Source organism: Myotis yumanensis, unplaced genomic scaffold (genome assembly GCF_028538775.1).
Source record: "Myotis yumanensis isolate MYYU_CA2020_CCGP unplaced genomic scaffold, mMyoYum1.0.hap1 SCAF_19, whole genome shotgun sequence".
NCBI classification, from domain to species: domain Eukaryota; kingdom Metazoa; phylum Chordata; class Mammalia; order Chiroptera; family Vespertilionidae; genus Myotis; species Myotis yumanensis.
Genome location: NW_027223770.1, coordinates 18,430,548 through 18,454,608, shown reverse-complemented (window position 1 = coordinate 18,454,608; position 24,061 = coordinate 18,430,548). Strand labels below are relative to the sequence as shown.

Genomic DNA, 24,061 nt, shown 5'->3' with positions numbered 1-24,061 from the left:
ATATTACATGCAGTTTGTAAAATTCAAACTGCATTTCCACGTATGCACGCTCACAATACAAACGGCACTGCACTAGCCTGAAGTCAGCCTATGTTACTTGTTCCTGACAGCTTGCATGTTTTTATTTTTAAAAAGAGGTTCATGCAGTGCCGCATTCTTTGGCTTTGCCTTGGTAAGCAAATAAAATGGAATTTGATATCTCCTCAAAGCTGTAGCACCCCCACCCCCAAACTCCTCCTCCTACCAGAAGAGGTGTGGTGTGGCCCCAGCAGTTCAGTATTGACCTCCCTGAGATGGTCCCCGTGACTGCTGCCCCGGAGACAGCGTGCTTCTTCTCTCTGAAACCACAAACCTCTGAGTCAGGTCCTTGTGCAGAGGACTCTGCCCTGGGCTCTGCACTTCAAAGAGAAGCAGAGTGGGTATTAATGCCACAGGCAGCTACTGCCACTTCTTGTCTTGAAGACACTGCGTTATCAGGGACGGTACAGCCATCTGGATTTAGATGCATCGCCCCCTTCCAATGTTCCAGTTTCTAACCTCCAGCATTATCATCTCCAAGGAGATGAGTTAATTTCTTCTGCTTCCAGCTTGTTTACTCCCCTCGCTTCCTTAAAAGACCTCTGTACATTATTTAGTCCCCTCAAAAGCCCTATGAAAGAGAGAACTAAGACATACAAAGAATTATAGTAACTTAAACAAGACCTATGTACATAACTCCCTTGGACACCAGGGACTTGTGCCAGATCTTAAGCATTTATTCTCTCTCTCCCTCTCTGTCCCTCTTTTTTCTCCCTCTCTCCATTCCTTGTTCCCTCTCTCCCTTTTCATTTCTCCTTTCCTTCTTCGCTCTCTCTCCTTCCCTCCCTTTCCTCTCCCCTGCAAGGAAAAAATAAAATAAAAAAGAGTAACTTCAACCTCATGACCCCTCCTTCTAAGCCAAGGTTGAAAGAGTTCTGATCTGAGCCAAGCTTCATAAATCTCCCTTGATTGTTGATGGTTTGGAGAAAGTGGGGGAGGGGAGCTGAAGAGAAGTTAGATGCCCAAAAAAGGCATTGTTAAGTCAAAGGGGAGTCTTGCACACATGCGCGCCTGACCTCTTATGTCAGCTTCTGTGCCGGGAACATCCAATTATGTAAGAAGGAGCACTCCTTATTTGGATTTAGAGACGGAATGAGGGGAAGAGGAGTGGGGGTAGCAGTCTATGCCAAGGAGTAAATCCAGCTTGTGTGAACTGCTCATGTCTGCAAACAGAAGGAACTTGACAATATTTCTGCAAACATCAGAATCAGGTTCAGGAAACTGGACAAGTATGTAGACATAGACGAGGTTGGAGGGAAAGGAGAGGTACTGTGCTTCATTGATGCTGGAAGGTTTGGGCAAGAAGATCCAGCCAAGGTAAGAAGTGAGATTATTATGGAGTACTGATGTGGAGTGAAGGAATGAGAAGCAGCTGGACCCGTTCCCTGCCCGGATGCCCAGAGTAATGCCATGATAAAAATACGAGCCAGGCTAGCAGTAGAGTACTCGAACGCCACGTCCCGTGGCTCTGCCCTTCCCGTGGCCCCAAGATGGCATCAGACTCTGTGTCAAAAGGGCAGTAGACACATTCCTGGCATCTGCGTCAGGATTTCGTAGTGAGAGAGAGAGAGAGAGACTGTGGGTGTGGGTGTGTGTGTGTGTTGGGGGCACGTGGGAATGGAATAGCGTGGCAAAAAAAGAGTAGGGAGAAAAGAGAAGATTCCGTGACCTGTGAGCAAAGGAAAGTAGAAAAGTAAGTACGTATGTCAAGTCAGGAAGTAAATAGAGAGGAAGAAGAAAAAAATTGCAGTAGGTGTAAAGGTCCAACAAGCAGTGGACCCCGGAGAAAATTAAATGACAAGCTCTGGACCTTATGCTATGCCATGGAATCATTTTCTTACAGGAGAGGTCTCTCCCACCATCTCCCAGGCAAGGTCAGGGGAAGGTTTGTTGGAGAGAGTATGGGACCGTTGGAGAGCACTGTACTCTCAGATGGAGCATTCAACCTCCGTAAGGACAGTTCTGAGTCCATGATCATGAACTCTTTTGCCTCCACTGTTAGCTTTTCTCTAAGTATAGTCCATCGGGAGCCTTTTCTCTGTTCACATGGCTGTGTAGCAGATGGATAAAGGGTCTCTCTGACAGTGGTTATAGCTTAAGGCAGGGATGGGGAACGTCTGGCCCGCCGGCCATATAAGGCCCACAAAATCATTTGGTCTGGCCCTGCCAAGGTATTAGTGGTGAGTTAATTAAATGTTTGACCAAATAGAGCAGGCTAATTTTTAAGTTGATCATTTTGTATGGCCCGAGAATGATGTTATACTAAATATCCAAGTGGCCCTCGGCAGAAAAAAGGTTCCTCACCCCTGTCTTAAGGGAAACTCCTGGCCTGCTACCAAAAAAACACAAGCAATTGCAATAAGACAGGAACTGACATTCAATACCAACTGTACCAGGTAAGCTGCTGTGTTCTTGAGGTACTAATGTGCAGCGCATGTCTAGGAGAGGGACATATGTTTCCACATTTTACAGGTAAGGAAAAGGATATCTAGGTTAAATAAGCATCTCAGAATCATCCCACTTCAGGCATCCTGGCCTCAAAACCTATGCACTTTCTACTACTCCATACTGCCTCCCCCTGAGCAAGCTTTCTGACAAAGCAGTGGCCACTAAAACCAGCCTCACTTGAAAGTCCCTGTGCCTTATTCCCATGTAATCTCTCTTGCTTTCTGACTGCCCACTTACATATGATGGTAGCATATGAATCTGTTTCCGTCTGCATATTCTGATTCTGTTCTTAAAGCACTCCTGGATCAGAGACTGTATGTAGTCTCCCTTGGGTATCTAGTCTACATCCTTTTGCACTCAGAGTTTATCTGAGTTAAGATGAATAGTTTCTCAGGAAACACTCATTTTTTCCTTTGCTACATAAACTTTCAGTTCAGCTCTGGTGCCTTGTGCAAACTTATTCCTGATCTCTTTCTATGCACAGCTTCTGCAGAAAATTGCAGACTTCTGCAAGAGCCCCAGATACAGAATTATCTCAAACTGTGTCTTCAGATGTTCCCATCAGGTTATTTCCTGGCCCTCCACGTCTTTTCTGCACCCTTCAGATCTCTTTCTTCATATTATCTGTCTATGCATACCTACATACATGCTTCCCCGGTCATGTCCAGAGCAGAAACTCTTGAGTTTCTTCACAACCAGGGAACTACTTACTTCTTAACCCAGGTACTCCCACCCCTCTGCCTTTGCCTTCCAGGACACTAACTTTATTTAGCTCTTGTTATGGGTGGCCTTTTTATAAGTAATTTTTGAAAAGTGTAAGATTTGCTGCCTATGTGTACTTATTAAGTACTTGCTGTGTGCTAGCTCTTCAGATCTAGGGTGGCAGTTTCTACACTAAGGTCCTTTCAGCCTCTTTGAAGGGATAACCCATAGAAGCAGAAATGTTAAACAATATGAGGTCAGATGACCCGATACTTGTCCCATGCAGCATGGGGTAAATGCTAGGTAGGCTTTATAGAAGAAAGTAAGTGTTTAAAGCTTATAAAATAGGTATCATTTAGACTGGTTTAGGATAAAGCATATGCCAGGCACTGAAACATTTTTAAAGAGGGGAATGAGGCATTTTCTACTTTTAAATAAAAAGAACCTTCAAATATATTTTGAATATTTTCAGCCAGCCCCTTTCTGAAAGTGTGTGCGCTTACACACAAGACAGAGAGATCCTTTTGTCTTGTTAAACGTATTTTGGAAAGCCTATCAGGCTATTGCTGCTTGGGAGAGTTAAGACAAGAATTCTCCCTCTGGGCACCAGGAGGCGCTGCAGCTTAAATAATACCCATTCACCTTGGAGGGAGCCGCGTTTTGGAATTATGGGTCCTTGCCTTGGAGTGATAGTAATCAAAATCCTTCCTGTTTTGCTCCATGATTCAGAAGTTACTTATCTGTCCTCTCCTTGGTACCACTGACTTTTAGAAGAGTTATTTTTCACCTTTCGCCCTTCTCCCCTCTGATCTGATCGGTCTTCAACATTCGCTTGCTTCTCCGAGCAGGGTGCCCTCCCAGAAGTCACCCCTTAGGGTGCATTCCATTCGTCAAGGATTCAGTGCTCGAGCTGATTCACTGACAACACTTCTGCCTCAGGAACCAGAGTGAACCAGAGAGTCTACAGTAATAAAACCACCTGGACATCCAAAGGTGAAAAATGTTGTCCGTACTCTCTACACACTAGTTTGTCCTGTACTCGAGGCCCTGTGGGATACCAAAGTCTTAGATATACATCTCACTGGGGGAGACTTTGCCAGTCTTCTAATTACCCATAGCTCCACAGGGTCGGTCCTCCCCAATCTTCTTAAACATCATTAAAAAAAAATGGTTCACTGTGCTAATATTTACCTCCCTGAATCTGCTAGGAGAATGTTTCACAAAAGGAAAAAATGAGGCATGAAATACAAAGCTTGCTCGGGATCCTGCCATTGTTTTAGTCCCTTGGATCTGGTAGGATTTTTCAAGTGGAACCAAAGGAATGTTTTTCTGACACATGCACAAACACACAAGACTCGGAACGTTGCCTTCATTGTTCGCACTTGATCTTGATCATTTGTGAAGAAGATAAGGCAAGAACTAGCCTGTTTCATTAGGAAGCAAGCCAGAATGCAGAGTCCCTTCAGCATTTAAGTGGTCAAACCAGGCTCAAAACTGTTTGTGTCTTTTCAGAGTTATTTTCACTTAGTACTACACACTGCCAGTGCGAATTCTTTGTAGCTCTTCGGGCTGCGGAGTTGGTAGTTTCCCCAGAGAGGTATGAACCTGTTGTGTGCTCACTATTGGGGTGACAACTGGCTGGCCTCTCCTGACAGAGACATCAGTTGGACTTGGAGCAGAGACGTTGGCTGTTCCAGAGACTCTGAGGGATTTGTTGATTGTGAGGAAGATGTCCAGCTGCTGCTTTTACTTGGATCAAATGACTAGTAGGCAGTCATCCAAAAAGTATGACTTTGATTTTGCCTCGCTTCAAAGTCTCTCAGCCCTGATTTTTTAGAGCTGGATTATGGTGCATTGATAGGACATGGTATGGTACTGAGAAAAGTTGATCTGAAGGTCCTTAGAGCTATGCTCTATATCTGCATAATAAACTTTCAAATTGGAATCCTAAGGGTATCACACTACTCAAATCTAGAACAAGTTTCTAGCGATCTCCCTTTGCAGTCTCATTTGTCCCATGAACACAGAACTCCCAAGCGTGTCCCTTCCATTCTGTATTTGATAGAAAGGTAGCCTGACCTTTCCTTTGGCCATTTTCCCCCCCAACATCTTGCTACCTCCTTTCCTTTTCTTCTTAATAGTTGTAAGTAATGGGCTGGAGTCAGTTTGATGCAGTTCCATTCATCAGGGGCACTTCCCAAAATACAAGTGTGACTCACGGTCCTTATAACCCCTGTGCTTTTGTTTGACTTTCAGTCTCTTCTGTCCTGTGGGCGTACTTCCCCGGAAAACTGACAAAAACATAGCTGCTGACAGTCTTCCCGAGGATTTATAGAGTGTCAGAGGTGAAGCATGGCTGACCCACTCCCTGGCCTTCCACCTTTTTTCCCTTCTGAGGGGATGCATAACCAGGTGGCATTGCATGGGTTATTCATGCTGAATTCTTAATTCTAGCTCAGCTGACTTAGTGCCCAGTGTACTTCTTACAGCATCCACCCTGCAGCTGGTGTATTGGCACACAGCTTAGCCTAAACAAAAAATTATTAGGAACATAAACCTGCCAAATGTTTACGTAAGTACTTATAAAATGCCAGATTCAAAGAATTTCTAGATAGCCCACTATTTCTTTAATTTATTATTGTCTTCCATAAGCATGAATAATTAAGCTCACTGTGCTGCTGCTTTAAGTATTGTGACGATTGCCTTCTGCAAAGCTTATTTTGAGCCATGCGTCATGCTTTAAGACCAGTGTTTGTCCCACATACAGCATTAATTCCCTCAGTAACTAATATTTATTGATTACTTACCCTGTGCCAGACACTATGTTAAGGGATCAAAATACAAAAAGACTCCAAATTCTTACCCTAGGAAGTTTAATATCCTCTTGGAGATGCAATCTTCTAAATAAAGACATGTAGAATAAAGTTAGGACTTTAAAAAGAATTCTATATGTGATTCAGAGAAAGGACTCAATAATCAGTTATGGGAGATTGGGGCAGGCTTACGAAGGAGAGGACATCTGAGATAGGAGTTAAAGGATGAAGGGAAGTGGAAAATAAACATGGACGAATAGAGCACTAAAGGTAAAATAGATGGCGTATTTGTGTTACTCAAATAAGTCAGGTTTGACTTGGAATTTAATTAAATGATGTGTAACACGAGTGGCCAAAGGTTACACTGAAAATTGCCATATGGAGATGTGTTGGTTTGGAGATGGACAAGTATCATGCCTTTTAAAAATTGGATACAGGTTGTTGAACCTGATGTTTGTCTCTGGAAATTTCTGAAGCACTTTGTTAAATAGATGTTTTGTGAACACTTGGGGAAAAAAGTGGCAAGCTCTTGAAACCAGTGCGCATTCAATGGGAACCTGTCCTGCTTGTAAACATAGTTTTTATTTCTTTAGCAGGATTATTAGACATTAAACAAAAAGAGTGCATTGGTTGTTACATTGTGTATGAATTTCAACAAGTTTTTACCATCTTTTTGTAATATCCCTATGAACGAAATAGATATACGTGGCCTAGTCTGTAGTGCTTTTAAAGATTTGTAGCAAGTTGAGTATCTTTATTCCAAAAATATCTAATAAATTGATGTCAACCTGGAGGGCAATTTCTATTGATAGAGCGTTGCAAGTAATGCCAACCTTAAAGGTATAATTAATACTCAGGATAATAAAAATTAAGATTTAAAAAGATTTAGAAAGGCTAGAATGATAGTCTAAAACCAATAAGATGGAATTTAATAGAAATAGATTATATAAATCAGAATTTAGATAGTTTTTTAAATTGCACAAGTACAGAGACAAGGGTAGGCTTAACGGAGGGATGTGATGTTTTGTTAGGTGCATGTGTAAACTTAGGGTTCTAGTTGACTGCAAACGCAGTATGAGTCGGTGCTTTGATGTATGTGCCCAAAAAGCCAACATAGTCTTCAGCTATATTAATAGAAGCAAGTGTCTGGATTAAGGAAGGCACTAACCCTCTGCATTCTTCGCTGGTCGGGCACATCTGGAGGTCGTGTTTGGTCCTGGGCACTCCATTTTAAGAGAATAGCAAAGCAGCATCCACTCAGGATGATGCGTGGTTCATCTCTCTCCTTCATTCATCAGACATTTATTGAGTGTCTTCTGTGTGCCCAACTGTGAAGTTGGTGGAGTCAAGGATGTATAACCGGTAGAAAAAAGTTAGGGAGCATTAGTAGATATATTTAAAAATGCAAAGTGTTTGTAGGAAAGATTTGACATGATAACTTTAGTATTTCCTATTAACTTCGGGGGTACAGGTAGGAGCAATGACTAGTAGTTACAAGGAGGCGGACTTTGGTTGCCATTATTTAAGAAGCATCTCTAATGAACAGAAATTATACTTTTTAGGAATTAAGCAACTTCCCCAAAGTCACATTCCTGATTGGCGGTGAAGCTAAAATAAAAGCTCACCTTTCTGGATTCACAGGCTAGAACCCATGGCTATGCCGTGATATTACTTTGTGAGGAGGTTAGATGGGGGTAACCTCTACATTTTCTTCCAGTTCTACAGTAGCCTATTGCCATGAAATACTCATAGGTTCTCAGTGTTTTTATGGGAATGGATGAAATTGGAATGGATAACCTTTAAGATTCAACAGATGAATTCTTTAACTTCCTTCCTTGATTAATAATGCTTCAATTCTTGATATATATTTTATAGCCATAACTTGTACATTGCTAATCAAAACCAAGAAACTCTGTGGCTAGGTATAAAAGTATGGAACTCAGATTCTTAAATTGTAGTGTTTAGGCAGTATTTAGTCTACTCTTGAAGCACATGTTTTAAAGATGTGGATCTGTGATTTAAAACATAAAAGCAAAACTCAAGAAATTATGTAGACTCCATGAGCCATGTTAGATTTGATTTTACAACAGTCATTGGGAGAAAGAAACAGGAGTTTCTTGCCCTTGAAGTTCCTTTCCCCCTCATTCTTCTCCCAACAGGAAAGGATGGTGACCTAGATACATAGTCAGAAGGTCCCAGTGCTGAACTTCCTCAGACACAGCTGAGGAGCCTGTGTCTGGGTAGTTACAGGGCTGAGAAGCCCAGAGCTGGGAGCCGCCAGCGAGAAACTGACTAAACACAAGAAGGGGCTATAGCAGGAAGGCAAGAGGCCTGCTAAAGGAATCAGAGGGAAGAGAGGTGTTACTTTTATCAGGTGTGATCTTGGCAAAAATAACTTGTTTAATGGGAAATGCGATGGATCCACACCATCACCCTCAAGATCTCCTTTGTTTCTACCCTGTAGATTGGTGCTACTGACTTAATGAGCAAATAAATGCTCATAGTGCTGTGCTAGGACTGTGGACACAGAACACAATGTTCATGGGTTGTGCCATTATAAACATTCTACAGGGTGCAGGGGTGGTGGAGGTGGGGAGTGTTTGCAGGAGGCCAAAAAGGTGGTTTGTGCTCCCACCCCCTCCTTTTCTTGGAATTTCTAATTTCTTATACCTATATCAGTGTTTTTCAAACTTTTCTAAAACTTTAGACCACAATGAGAAATATGTTTTACATCATGACCCACTATGAACACACGCCCACACATACATGCACATCTGATATATCCGTATAAGTAGTTATATACATATATGAAACAAAAGGGTCTCAAAATATAAGATGCACTTTTATAACTTCTGTTCTAATATATATCTATTTAGATGTAGTTAAATGTCACAAGCCACAAAGTTGATTACATGGCCTCTGCTTCTGTTCATTCCACTATTTGAAAATATCCTGCTACAACTGCCAGTTTTAAGTGACTTTAAAAATGGCCTGATACGTTATATGCACAGGGTCCTAAGGCTAAGGCAGGATTTTCAACTGAGAGTAGTTTATCCCCCAGAGGGAGCATTGTCACACAGCTAGTACTGGGTTGGGGGGATGCTGCTAAACCAAGGGTCCTCAAACTTTTAAACAGGGGGCCAGTTCACTGTCCCTCAGACCGCTGGAGGGCTGGACTATAGTTTAAAAAAAAACTATGAACAAATTCCTATGCACACTGCACATATCTTATTTTGAAGTAAAAAAACAAAACGGGAACAAATACAATATTTGTATTTGCATGTAGTTTGAGGACCCCTGTGCTAAACCTTTCACAATGCACAGGGTAGCCTTTCCCACAAAGAATTAGGAGTGTCAAGGTTGGAAAAGCTGCCTAAGGGTAGTACGATGAGTTGACAATTCTAATCTGTACATCTATTTAGAATGAGAGAAGCTTTGACCTGCTCTTTTCTCTTTTTTTCTTCAAACAAACAGTATTTGGTACATTAAGATGAGGTTGGAGTGTAATTACCCTTGGGTTGCCTACAGAGTTACAACCCAGTGAATAAAAAGGGTACAAGGAATGAGTCTATTTTCTTTTATTGAGATTGCACCAGATTGTTAGAATATTGTTATTGCTCTTAGGAATATTTTCTGTGTTTTGATTTCACTACCCTCCCTTCGCCCCTCCACCGTCCCCATGAAGCCATATTTACTTAGGACCCTGCCTCACTCAGCCATAGCAACTCTTAGAAAAGAAGCAAAGGGAATTTGGCTAATGAGATTAGACATGGTCTCTAAAGCTTTCTCCCCTACTCATGACATTTGATTCTGCTGTTTTGATGGGAAGTGACCTTCGGCTAACCTTGAAGTGCCATCTTAAGCCTAGTATTAAACTGTTTCATTTTTTAGCCACTGCTTCATTCCTCTATCTGTGGCTATTTTAGACCAGGGTCCTTTGAACATGGACGAGGCAAGCACTCCCTAATCTCTACATCCTTTCTCCTTCCACACCTGGCATCAAAGAGGCTCTTGAATGTCTCAGTGTCAATCTGTTGTTGCTTTTTCTCATTTTATTGGCTATTTCTGGGCCCACTGGCAAGGCTTCCATTTGCTCTGAACCATTCAGATGGCCTGACAGAACAGACCTGGTTTGGCTTTTTTCTTCTTTTGTTTGGGAAAATATGTAGGATGGTGGAAGGAGATATCTCGAAGTCAAATTTCCGAATAGTTGGAAATAAAACCAAATGTATCTGAAGCTTTTCTCTACCATAGTTGCCTCTTGCATTTTGTATTTAGTAAGTTATTTTTTATAAGTAATTCATTGTCAGAGGCATATGTGTGTGTGTGTGTGTGTGTGTGTGTGTGTATCTACCGTGAAACTTTAGCTTTCTGTTAGAATAATAGTGGTACCAACAGATTCCAGAAATTTCAGCACATAAATTTCATTCCTTTTTCTTCAAGAGAACAATAGGGACACATATTTCTTTTTAACCTTCTCAGTCCCAGGTCAAGTATAGAAAGACAACATGTGGAATAGAGAGCTGAAGAAAACTAATGAAAAGGAGTTAAGCCCTTGGCCGGGTGGCTCAGTTGATTGGAGCATCGTCCTGTGCACCAAAATGTTGTGGATTCCCTTCCCGGTCAGGGCACATACCTAGGTTAAGTGTTTGATCCCTAGTCAGGTGCGTACAGGAGGGAACTAACTGATCAAAATTTCTCTCTCTCATCAATGTTTCTCTCTCCCCTCCTTCCTCTTTCTAAACTCAATAAAAACATATCTTTGGGTGATGATTAATACAAGGAGTTAAGACATCAGTCTCTCCTTCAGTACTCCAGCTCCTTATCTCTCTGCTTTTTCTGCTCTAGCTCAGCTTCAGAATATGAGCAGGACGAAGGGAATTAATAAGGTTAGACCCAGTACTGGTGGTGTATGGATCTTCACTCTAGAGAAGGATGTAGACTAAAAGGAAGGGAAATGGGAGTGGAGAGGAGAGAAGAGATGATTGAAGAAACGCCTGTCTTCTTCGTGCTTATCAATCGGTTCTGTGCTTTGTGATCGGCACGGCAGATGAGCCAGAAGTCCTGAATGGGGCCATGGACAACTGAGGAAAGGCAATGTGTGTGATAATAAAGCCTGCCTTAGAACCTGGTCTGCAGCTCACCCGTTTTTGTATTGTCTGAAGGGCAGGGCAGTATTGACAGATGGGGTGGTGGTGGTGATTTCCTTGGTTTGGGTTTTATCATTTTTTCCTTCCAGATTGGGATATTCATCATTCGTGACAAGATACCATATCTCAGAAGTTCTGTGAACAAGAGAGATTTATTGCCCCGGTCTCCTCCATGGGCTGCCTGCAGCTAGGAAATGAAAGGCACTAGTTCCAGGCTCCTGTCCAGGAGAAGCCTCTGGTTTCCGGGAGGGGCGGGGAAGAACCTGGGCAGGAGGAGCATCCTGAGGAGTGAATGTTTAAGTTTCTGGTAGAAGTGCATGTGGTTTGTAGCTTTAACCTGCAGGGCATGAGAGAGAATAGGGAGAAAAAACTGTAGCAACTAGCAAACAGAAGCCATTTTCTAAACTCCTCCTCCTCTTAGACATGAAGTCTATTATTTCTGCCAGTTTGCACACGTATTTTTTATATTCCTGGGCCTGAATCTTCTAGGGCCTCTGTTGATCGGTTCTGGCCTCGGGGCTTATAGAACTTGACACAGTGCCTTTGTTGCATGAGCAGTTGACATTCTACTTGGAGATTGCCATCACCTCTGTCAGTTCTGTGTATTATCTTAGTTAAATCCCACAATTTGACTTGACTCACTGACTCACCTCATTATCAAGGGCTTATTTTTACTTTTTCATAATTTGATTCTTCTTCCGAACATTCCCATGTAGAGTTTGATAAGTTAGAGTCTTGAAGATTTGTATACATCGGTACATTCATATTTCCCACATGCTAAAATGTGTTTTGCACTTGTGGGCTTGAGTCACTAAGTTACTGTGAAAGAACAAAGAGGATGCGAGAAGTCCTGTTCATATCAGATGAATTGACACTTAATTCAAAGTAATCAGGCTCATACATTGAGACATGCCACATGCCCAGAGGTGACCAAGGCACCCAGCGTTGCCGGTGGGTGTTATGCTAAGTCTCAGGAGGGTTGAGTGGGTGCTGAGATACTTTTGAAGAGTTGAGTCACAGGCATTATTGGCCCCAGAGCACAAAAATAAGGGCAGACTGATCTACTATATGTGTATGTGAGTGAGAAATGAGCTAGCACTAATTCCAGCGGAAGGTTTCTTGTTTAGTATTCTGGCTCTCTGAAGGACTTACACATTTTGGTTTCTCAGTGCTAGCCCTTCTCCCTCCTATCAGTTAGAGGAGACCCTAGTGCAGAAGTCACTCAAGTACATGTGGCTTGAGGTGAGGAAGAGAACCTGGGGTGACAGTTGGGTCACTTGCTTCCTTGCAGAGAACCCGATCAGGTCATTGTATCCACCCCTTTGGTGTCCCTCTTCTATAAACAGGAACAGGAATTCTTGCTACTGGATCCCTTTCATCGGGCGTCTTAGGCTCGCTGAATGAAAGCCCTATAAAAAGGAGATGCAGCCCTAATAATAACAAATACGATCGTGATGGCTATTTTGGGCAAGAGCAGCTTTGTGCCGCTCTTGATCTCCATCGACGTGTGCCATTCTTGCCCTGCCATTACCTTTCGGACTTCCTATTCTTAGAATTATTTGTGAGCTCTGGACTTGGGGGATTGCAGCCCCCGAGGCTGGAATGCCTAGCTTGAGTGGAATGCAGACTGTCTGGTAGAGTGGAGGTTAAATAAAGTTTGCCTTGGCAGCCTCCTCTGCTCTTGGATAGGCGACAGTAACTTGGGTATAGGAGCGGTGGCATGGGCTGCCACGTGGTGCTGTATCAAACAGCCTTCGTGCATGAGTAGCAGTGGTTGATGGTCCATCCATTACAATCATAGCCATGCCAGTTTCAACCATACATACTGAGGTCTTGAACTTCAGCTAGTGACCATGCTCTGAAAAAAATGCAGGGACAAAGAACAAGGTGGGAGTGCCTTGCAAGAACTTCAGACTTGGTATGTCTGCCCCTCAGAGTTACTGATTTTTGAAATTTAGACAAGGGAATTTTCATTATAAGAACAATTACACCATCAACCAACATTTCTTGAGCACAGTTGGAAATATTTTACATGTATAAAACATAAAACTCTTATGGTGCTTATAATTTCATTGGAAAAGTAAAGCTGTAAACATATGAGAAAATAATATCTATTCCAAAGTAAATTATTAGTTTCAACCCTGTGCAGAACTAAGTGCTGGTGGAGGTCTAAGGGAGGGAAAGCACTCTATCTGGAGTGGTCAAGGATTTCGTGGAGGGGAGATGTTTAAACAGGTCTTACCAGAGGAGTGGACTTGCCACTGGAGAGGAGAGGGGCTTGTTGGCGAGAGAATATGAGCAAAGGGCAGATGTCCCATGACAGGTCATGGGGCTTGAAGACCAACTGGGTGTGCACAAGGTCGCAAGGGCGAGGGATCTGTGTAAAGTCATCTAAGCCATAACTATAAAGCCTGTGTGTGCTCGTTACTGAGAAGTTACAATGCTCTGCACTAGAACTGAGTTGGAGAAGAACAGCCTGGCCCAGAGACAGGGGCCCTTGGTTGTGTTCTGTGAAACCCCGTTGAGGTGTGGCTCATAGTAGAGATTCAGTAAATAATGTCATCATTATTATTACTTATCTTCAAATTTCGTGAGCCAAGTTGTTCCATTGGCTTGGTTTCATTTGGGAGAGTTGATGCTAACTTTGCTTTGCCCTATTCTGATTGTCACATAATTGATAATTACTACACCCTTACCTTCAGGTTTATCTGACCTTTCTCTTCTCTTCCTCCTCAGGTGGCTAGAGGTGCAGGTAGCTAATCTAACGTGTCCACAGTGCTGGGTGCGGTACCTCCGACTTCTCCGGGAGTCCATCTGGCCGGGTGGGGTTTTGCCTAAGTGCCCACGGCCTGTAAGGACCCAGGAGCAGAAGGTGGCAGCTGAGAAACAGGCTTTGCAGAGCCTTATGGGAATCCTGCCAGGTAATTGGACAACGAGATTGACTATCCTAATAACTGTTCCCTTCCAATCAAGCTTTGCTACCGTTATCCCACACGGTTCCCCATTTTTCAAAGGGCCTTAAATATGGCCAGACTCAAAACCTGTTGACCCACTGAGTCTCAGGCTAATAGGAACATGATCAGGGCTGCGATTCTTTTACTCCTCACCCAGGTGATAACGAGGGGATGGAAAGGATCACTGTGACCACACCAGAAGCAGTCGATGCGAATCCCGTAGCTGTCGGAGTAATAACTGTGCAGGTTAATAAAAATACATATTTAAAAATAAAGTAAAATCTGCTTTTATTGATTTCAGAGAGAGGAAGGGAGAGATAGAAACATCAATGATGAGAGAGAATCACTGATGGACTGCCTCCTGCACATGCTACACTGGGGATTGAGCCCACAACCTGGGCATGTGCCCTGACCAGGAATCGAACTGTGACATCCTGGTTCGTAGGTCAATGCTCAACCACTGAACCATGCCAGCTGGGCAATAAAAGCATATTTTACATAAATATTTTTTCCTTAGCTTTTCTGTTATCTGAGGATTTTTAGTTTGGCTATGTAGTTCAGTGGTATGCCAGAAATCACCATTTGAATAAAGATAGTAGGTTTATCTGACCTTGTTTTTCTCTCCCCCCACAAGTGGCTAGAGGTACAAGATATAATGAGAAGATGTTACTGTAACACTAAAGCCGTATCTGTGTTTTCTTCTTTAGATACTGTAGTGCAGATCCTTGGGGTGGACAAATGCCAGCTGAGCTGGAGTCTAGTCTTGGAGTCACTGCAGCAACCCCTCATCAACAGGTAGGCTGAAAAGTGTGCCCCAGCTTCAGCATAACTGAAGCCGTCTCTGGTCTCAGAGGTGCCCACGCTGAGAAGAGGGGGTCTCAGTCTCTCCTTGCCCTCGGCCTGACTGCAGACGAATGTCCAAGTCCACACACTAAGTAAAGCCCACGCTGCCGGCTCCTGAGCAGGTTGTCCTGTGTAGTGAGCTAGTGCTGGACCAGCCTCTGTGTTTGCATTCGGAAGGTCCCCCATGAGCTACGAAAAACGCCTGGTCGCCCTCCAGCCTGTTCAGTGTGTTTGATGGTTCTTTCTGCCACCCGTGAACACTAAGAGCGTCCCCTGATCTGGGCATTGCAGGCTGTATAATGATTGTCAGCCACGGGTTCTTGGCCTCACTGCAAAGCTATAATTACTATTAGGATCAGGAATAGTTTTTGTTTACTATGAGGTAGATCAGATAATGAGTTTGGACTTTGGTAAAGCGACCAGAAAAACTGGGTGAATACTCTAGAATAATTCAAAAGAGGTAGGTATTTCCTGGCTGATGCCTTGGGATAGAATGCTTCTGAAAAGTATCGAGTATTTCCACTCTCTCCCAAACCCTGTCCTGAAGGAGAGAGCATTTACCAAGTCCCATTTCTCAGGGCCCTGGCCTTTGCCTCATTGCCAGTAAGGTGATCAGTGACTCTGTAGTGAACAAGTTATGAGAAACAGCAGTAGTCAGTGGCTCTGAGATTCTTAGAAAGTTGCTGTCCCTCCCTCACAGAAACAGTGCTGCCATGCTAACTTAGCTATGTAAATAAGTATGGAATTTCCTAAAATCGAGTCTCAAATTCTGTTTCTATCTTTACTGAGGCCACAGCCTTTTTTAGTTCAACAAATTGGTTCCATGGCAGAGGATTGGTCCAGCTATTGAAGTTTAGAGTCCACTCAGGATATCAGTAATGGGGGTGAGGGGAGGGCAAATAAGTGTCATAAATAAGACCTGGTGTCTCCTGACAGAGCCAGCCCTTCCTCTAAGTTGTTTTGTCCATTTGTTTCAGGCATTTGATTTACTGCCTCTGGGACATCATCCTGGAATTCTTGGATCTCAGTGCCTCCGTTGAGGAGTCCACCATAAGCACCTCTGCCTCAGATACCCCCGACAATCCCAAGAGGATGGGTGTTTCCCCGTAGCCATCGGTCATTACCCATTCTTCGAAGGTTGGGAAGGAGGGTCACTCTGCCACCAGGGACCAGTAGGAGGCCTTGCCCTCTGGGCTGTGGCTCAGAAGACATGGGACTCACTAGCACAGCTTTCCCTTAGTTCTACTCCATCTGTAGCAAGTGATGGAGGGATATATGTACCAATTGTATGCATGTCCAAGTGTCATATGTTTTTTGTGGTGTTTGGGGCATTGCTGGTGGGTAGATTCTGTTTCCTTTGAATAAGGAATCTGTGAGCCCTTTTTGCCCTCCTCCATAAGATTGTTTGCCGGTAGCCTGGCCCTGTGCAGACATGTACCAAATCCACCAACATACAAATCTATATAAACCAAGAAAAAAAAAAGATTTCTTTGGAGGCGAATACAATCTTCTGAGCTCTCTGTTCCCACCAGGAAACTGGAAGTTCAGTCAGGACCGTTCTGGAAAGCCAGACCCCTAGTTTCCCAACAATTCTAGAGGAGGGAGAGCAAGCATTTCTCAAGGGACTGCTTGCTGATTGGCTGTTTTCCGGCACATCAGCCCTATGGAGGGTGTCACTGAAGGCTGCTTCCCTGGGTGGGTATACTTCTCCTATGAAGACTTCAGAACAGACTGCCAGCCCACCCTACACACCCTTTCCTGAAAGAAAGTTGGGTCACAGATTTTGTTGATTATATTTCCTCCTAGTCTCCTCCCCAGGAGCAGTTGAGTTTGGGCCTTTGTGACCTGTCTCTCTTCCTTCCACAAAATCGCATGGCAATTTGCATATTCAGCTCAGTGCTTCCAAAGGAAAGGGAAACCCTTGCTCCAGGGCTGAGAATGCCCAGAGAGTAGGAACCCCAGGAAAGGGCAGGTTCTCCTCACAAGTCTCACAGGGAACTTTGCATCAGAACCAGTAATGTTAGCAAACCTACAGGGAATTGATTGCCCACAGAAAGATGTTCACTTCCTGTTCTTAAGGACCTAGTTAGGTTTTAAGAACACCAGTGATGAAGGCAAAGGGGCTGTGTCAGGCTGCAGTGTCTTTAGAAACATGGAACAATTAGGCCATGGCCGGGTAGCTCAGTTGTTTAGAGCATCATCCCGGTACACCAAGGTTGCGTTTTCAAGCCCGTCAGAGCACACACATGAATCAACCAATGAATGTGTAAATAAGTGAAACAACAAATCGATCTTTCTCTCATTCTGTCACTCCTCTCTCAAATCATTAAAAATAAAAATGGAACAATTAGGAAAAAGTGTTGGTAAAGAAGGGGGCAGAGGGGTCGCAAGGAAAGTGGTGCACATTAAATGCAGATGAGTAGCTGACAAAAACGTTTGAAGGGTGTCACTGAGACCTTTGCTCACCCTTCATTCTTCAGTACCGGCCTGCTAGAGCCCTGCTTTCCCTGAATGATGGATCCTCCCATTTGGGGGCAGGTCTTGGGGTTAGACTGATGAGAATGGGTAGGTCAAGAACAAGAGTCAAGATTCTATTCAACTCTGAAGTAGGTGATGTGCACACAATGGTTTATGGGAAAGTTGTGAAATCTTTTTACTCCTTCCACCCCCCAACCCCCCCACCTTCCAGGCTTTTAAACATAAAACTTGTGCTACTGTAATTGAAAGGCTTCAGGTATGTTACTGCCTACAGGCAAGGAGATAAGTGAGATAGTGTCTTCTGGAGCCTTCTAGCCCTGACAGTTGATCATTACAGTGATTTCAGTGGCTTCAGAGTTACCTGAGACCCTCACAGGCGGGTCTGTCTTTGGTGAGCACTAGGAGGGCGTGGCACTGCAGTGAGTCCGGCTGACTTCCTGGAGCTGGTCCTTCACCTCTTTCCTCTAGGACAGGGGTCCTCAAACTACGGCCCACGGGCCACATGCAAATACAGATATTGTATTTGTTCCCGTTTTGTTTTTTTACTTCAAAATAAGATATGTGCAGTGTGCATAGGAATTTGTTCATAGTTTTTTTTTAAACTATAGTCCAGCCCTCCAACAGTCTGAGGGACAGTGAACTGGCCTCCTGTTTAAAAAGTTTGAGGACCCCTGCTCTAGGACCAAGGTGCTCTTCGTGACAGCTGGGAGCCCTCGTTTCTGTTACCGTCTCCCCATACTTGACCCTGATATGTATTTCGTTTTGAATCTACATTGCTTCGAATCTCTGTTCCTAGTCCTGGCTCAGAAGTGCTACAAAGCCAGTACAGAAGCTGACACACCAGAAAAACCCTGTGGCTGTAAATTCTAAGGAATCTTTTGGCACTTCCAACCCAAAGAAAACGTCCATATATTTCATGTTATATAAGAGACCCCACCTATACTTCCTCTGCCCCAAAAAGATAAGCTGTCCTCATACCCTCCTTCTACCCAGAGGGGAAATCATGGGTATCGCCAAAGAAATCATCAAAACCCATCTGGCCTTGAAACAGCCTGCCAACTTGTTACTTGGGTAACAAGTTCAGACAACGAGGGAGATTGATTGGCATTTGGGAGAGAGCCACAGGTTTCAGGAGAATATACTCCCAGCTGAGAGTGATAAAAGCCAGTGAAGAATTGGGCCTGCACTAAGCCAGAACATTTTTTATCCTTTTTTTTTCCCCTACCCAGCCCATTCATTTTCCAACGACCTCATCGCACCCAACGACAGTTGTTAGGTCCTGGGTGGAGTAAAAATATGTGTAAACATGGCCCCTGGCGATAGGAGTTAGAATGCCGTGGACTGAAACGACTAGGAAAATGTATTTTCCTCCGTAAAATTAGTACCTGAGTAGGTGAGCCCCAGGGGTTAATGGTTTCAGCAGCTCTGACCTCAGAAATGGCCGGATTCTTTCCATCTTTCTGCTCTGCCATTGTAAACATGCAAGTCTGTCCTTCATGGTGGTTACAGTTTAGGGCATCACATTCTTACCAAAACAATATCTGAAAGACTCAAGGCATCACCTTCATTTTTTTCTTTTAAAGAGGAAACTATTTCTCAGAAGCCCTTCAAGAATCTCATTGGCCAGAACTTCCCACCCGTAAACCAATCCGCTGACATTGAGAATGGCATTATCAGGATTGACTAGCACTAGTATTTACTCCCCCCCACCCTCCAAGAGGAGGTCACCCTCCAGGAAGATTAGATACCTAAGAAATACCGTTATATGTTAGCAAGGAGGCAGCAGAGAATGAGTGTTGATAGTGTCTGTTAGGGTCATTCTGCCAACATCAACAGATCCCCATGATACTCTAAAAATGCCTGTACTGCTAAGAGGTAACATCAGCTGATGGTGACACTTGAACCACTTCACATACATTAACTTATTTAACCCACACATCAACCTTGTACGGGAGGTTTTATTATATACTAGAGGCCCGGTACACCAATTCGTGCACTGATGGAGTCCCTCGGCCTGGCCTGTGCCCTCTTGCAATCCAGGACCCCTCGGGAGATGTCAGAGAGCCGGTTTCGGCCCAATCCCCGCAGGCCAGGCTGAGGGACCATGCTTCAGGCCTCTAGTGTGCATATAAGATCTTTAGTTAATCTCTTCCTGCCCTCCCCTCTTCCCCCTTCCCTCTGAGATTCATCAGTCTGTTCCATGTTTCCATGCCTGTGCATTGAACATCTTCCCCCTGGTGGTCATTGCACGTCATAGCTACTGGACAGTCAGCAAGGTTGACCGGTCACTTAGGCTTTTATATATGTAGATCCTGTGTATAAAAGAGAAACATGGCACAGAATTTGTGGTTTGCCCATAGTCACTTGCAAGGAAAAGGCAGAAGCAGCTGTAAATCATGTAAGTCTACCCACAAGTCTACATCATAACCATTATACTGAGCTGCTTTGCTTCTTTCAAAGCAAAATAAGACCAGGCTCTCACAGAGCCTGTAATCTAGTAGAGGAGCCAGCACATTTTTTTTGGTAAGAGGCCAGAGAAAAAATATTTTGGGCTTTGTGGCAGCCTCTGTTGCAACTACTCAGCCCTTCCATTGTTGCATAAAAGCATAGACAATACATACACAAATGACTCTGGCTGTGCTCCAGTAAAACTATTTACAAAAGCAGGCAACTGGCCAGATTTGGCTCGTGAGTGGTGTGCAGACCCCTTGTCTAGTGAATTAGAATCAAACGTGACTGTGTGAGTGTGTGTGCGTGTGTGTGTGCGTGTGTGTATGTGCGTGAGATTTACCCGGATCTTCTTAAAGGCCTAGTGTGCTGCGTGTGTAACAAGCTCCCCGATGTATGCCAAGGAGGATGCCGCTCTTCCTCCACACTTTGAGTATCCAGGGGTTAGAACAGACAAGCCCAGTTGGGTGTGATTATGGAAGGGCACTTAATGAGCTTGTGGGACCATGGAAAGCCTGAGTTGATACTCTCCAAATGGTCTGGAGGATGAATCAAAATTAGCCAGTGGAAGCATGGGGTGGGTGTCCTGATGGAGGCAGCAATGAACGATGTAAGAGAAGTCACAAGAAGACAGGCATATGATTTCACTGAGGCACTAGGGCAATCAAACTCAGAAACAGGTAGAATGCTGCTTGTGGGAGGATCCAGGGAGGGGAGAGAGGCACTGGGGTGCAGTTTCAATTTTGTAAGAAAAACAGGTCTGGAGATCTTCCTTACAACAGTGTAGGCATACATAGCCCTGCTGAACTGTACACAGAATGGTTAAGGTGATAAGTTTCATGTGATGCATATTCCACTCCAATCAAGAAATTTCTAAACAAAAGACAGAAAGCTGCATGTGGTGCCGCACAGTACAAAGGAACAGGGCAGTCAGAGGCGGGAAAGGACGTGGAGTTGGACTAGCTGCCTGGCCTGGACCGCTCAGGAACCTGGGACGGTCCCCTTTACACCGTGGGAATATTGGAAGACTTCCCGAGGAGTATTCCTCGTGGCTGACAAGTCCTCAGAGTTCATGGGAAACGGGTTTGCTCTTCGTCCTGTCCCTATTATCTTGACTGCTGTCTTAGTCATATTCTGACCCCCTTTTATGTGTTCAAGTCTGCCCCTGCTTCCTGCATGTGAGGTAGCGTCAGGGCCTTATGGAGTACAATGAACATGAGAGATCATTGAGGACTGATTGACATCCAGATCTGCACTTAACCAGCTGTGAGGGCGTGGTCAGCCAGCTTCACATGTCTTAGGAAAGGGGACACATACATTACAGCCTTTTTGAGAAATGAATGAGACAACGTATACAAACATGCTTCATACAGTACAAGTGCTAGTCTCTGAAATGCAGTGGCATCATTATCCCAGGCCTCTGAAGTCGGGGAGAGGTTGGCGAGGCCTTGCTGCTACAAAGCCCCTCGGACTGCTGTGGATTCTAGGCTTCCTTTGTGCTGGAGCAAGAAGTGCTTTCCCGGGAAGGAAAGGGAGGTGGGCCAGCCCTGCTGGGTACAAGTGCGAATGGGAACCAGGGAAGGAGTGGTATTTGGGGAGGGAGGCAACCATGATGTTTTTGCCCTTGAAGGTCATTTCCTTTCCACCGGGAGCGCCAGAAATCACAGGCAGCAGATGCTTGCTCTGCATCTGCGGACAAGAGGATGAAACCAGGGATGGGTACGTTTCAGCTAGCACACCTCCATCACTCCTTTGTGGTAGCGCAGGGGTCCTCAAACTACGGCCCGCAGGCCACATGCAAATACAAATATTGTATTTGTTCCCGTTTTGTTTTTTTTTACTTTAAAATAAGATATGTGCAGTGTGCATAGAAATTTGGTCATAGTTTTTTTTAAACTATAGTCCGGCCCTCCAATGGTCTGAGGGACAGTGAACTGGCCCCCTGTTTAAAAAGTTTGAGGACCCCTGTGGCAGAGGATGAGAGACGCTGCTACACTCAACAGTGTTTCTCAGGAGAGAGTGAGGGAGGGAGACCGCCCCAAACAATATTTTCACAGCCAAAGACTCCCCTGCTAGTTATTACACAGACAACACTGGCCAGTTTAGACAGAAGACATAAAGCCAGAAGAATTTGTCAAGCAAGAAGCAAGTGAAAACAGAACTCTTTCCCGGCTGTGACCCAGTAGCAACAGGGATGGAAACCAGGCAGCTCTGAGGTGGTGGAGGCAACTTGGGCACCTGCAGTCTATTCTCACATTTGCCGAGCGAGCGTTCTTGCCGCCTCCCTGTCACTTCGCACCTGCCTCTGGGCTGAATGTGCACTTGAACTCCACTTCCTCGGAAGTGAGAACAAGCATGTGGTGAAATACCGAAAACCACTCCTGGGAAACAATGGTTTGCTCGCACATTTGTCACGTTGATGTTTCTTCACCAGCGTGGCAAAATCTGGTGTCCCTACGTATCTCGATCCTTCAAGCCTTCCCTACAGACCCTCCTGTGTGGAAAGTTGGAAGGGAAAAATGACAGAAAAAAAGGAATAGTATCAAGATCCAAACTGAGAAAACATTTCTTGGAGTGACATTATCTACTCATTTTAACCCCAAGTAGACCTCAGTCGCTAGTCAGTGTTTGGGAAACGGCAAACGAATTTTGAGATGAGGGTGTTACAATGATGACGTCGGGGGCTCCTATAGAAACCCACACTGGGGCTTTGTTTTCCTTCCCCTTATGGTCTATGTCACTGTTGCACCCTGTTGTTATGAGCAGTGAAGAGCTGGCTCTAATTACTTCCAGACACTTGGATGAGTCCATGAGGGTCAAGACCAAGCTGGATGAACATAGAGCTGCACAATAGAGGCACAATCTGCAGACGCTGCGGCCTCTCTGATTGGATTTGGTGATCTGCGAACCCGGGTAAATAGCCCCTTACCTGTGCCCTTGGTAAGGAACCACTCTGCCCCTGGACCTACTGGAAGGTTAACTGTGATGTAGCAAAAAGTCTACATTTCGTATCTTGCCATTAGGGAGGATAGACCTTATTAACAAAAGCAGAAAACTCTTGTGGTGTTTATAGCCTTTGCCAATACTCACATGGAGTCCAAATTCAACAAAGTGATGGCAAGCCAGTACCTTTCCAGCTTCAAGCGGCTGTGTCCAAAGTTCGCCTTCTGTTATCCATAACCACAAAGGGTTCTTTCAAGATAGCGAGGGCGCCTTTCCTGAAGGCTTCGTATGTTTCTAGGAGCATCACGTGGGCTTGGTTGGCAGTAGGACTCTCACCTGGGGATACACATATTAGGGAGATGGTTTTGTAGACATCCGGGGGCTTCGTCTAGCTGCTCTTTCCTGCTTATGTATTTGGGCCCATGCTCCTCTTTCCACCGGGCAGATTACCTGCCTTCAGCTGGGCATCTGTGGGCACCCTCTATCTGGCAGGGCCAATTCAAGTTCCACCTTCTCCATGGAGTTTATCTGATTGTGCCAGTCCAAATGCTCCCTTTCCTCAGAATTACTTACACTGCCTCTCAGATAAGTATGTGTGTGTAGGTAGATAGATACATAGATATATGGAATGATGGATGGATAAATGGATGATAGATAGACAAATAAATGATAGATAATAGATATAGTCTTCAGTAAGAGTATACTTCTTCGAGGGAAAGGAATATATCCTGTATCTCTGGTTCTCATTATATCCCTATGTCTCCTCAACTTTCCCATATACAGGGCAGGGCAAAAGTAGATTTACAGTTGTTTGTATGGAAAATAATACAATAATTAATAAATAAAATAAGAATAAACTGTGTTTCTGATACAACTGTAAAGCTACTTTTCCCCCTACTTGTATATACCTAGTGCATAGTAGGTACAAAATAAATACTGAAGCTCATCTAAGTAAAGATTTTTAACTTTTAGGAGGTAAAATGTGTGAATAAATTCAGTAAAAAGAATTTGCTGGAAATAAGATGTAGAGAGGGACAAGGGGGAGACAAATTTTCTTTTTAGGACCTTATGTCTTTATTCAACATCAAATGTCAACTGAAAGAAGTTTGTTTTTATATTTCCTATGCCAGAATCCACACGGTTTTGTAACAGTACTGTTTGCAGCCTAAGTATGTGGGCTCTAAGGTTCTAAAGCTGGGCACTT

General features: G+C 44.1%; 1 protein-coding gene across 2 annotated transcripts in view; it reads left to right on the top strand.

Moving 5' to 3' along the window:
- SNX19 (sorting nexin 19) overlaps window positions 1–17,345 on the top strand; it is a 32,792-nt gene extending 15,447 nt beyond the window's left edge. Inside the window, exons 9-11 of one of the 2 annotated variants that reach the window (XM_070399184.1) lie at window positions 13,928–14,112; window positions 14,853–14,940; window positions 15,966–17,345. In XM_070399184.1, coding sequence (XP_070255285.1) covers window positions 13,928–14,112; window positions 14,853–14,940; window positions 15,966–16,098 — 406 coding nt within the window. In that variant the 3' untranslated portion in view covers window positions 16,099–17,345. The remainder of the gene's footprint in view (window positions 1–13,927; window positions 14,113–14,852; window positions 14,941–15,965) is intronic. The other variant, XM_070399185.1, reaches the window with a different exon arrangement.
- Window positions 17,346–24,061: the final 6,716 nt, after the last annotated feature.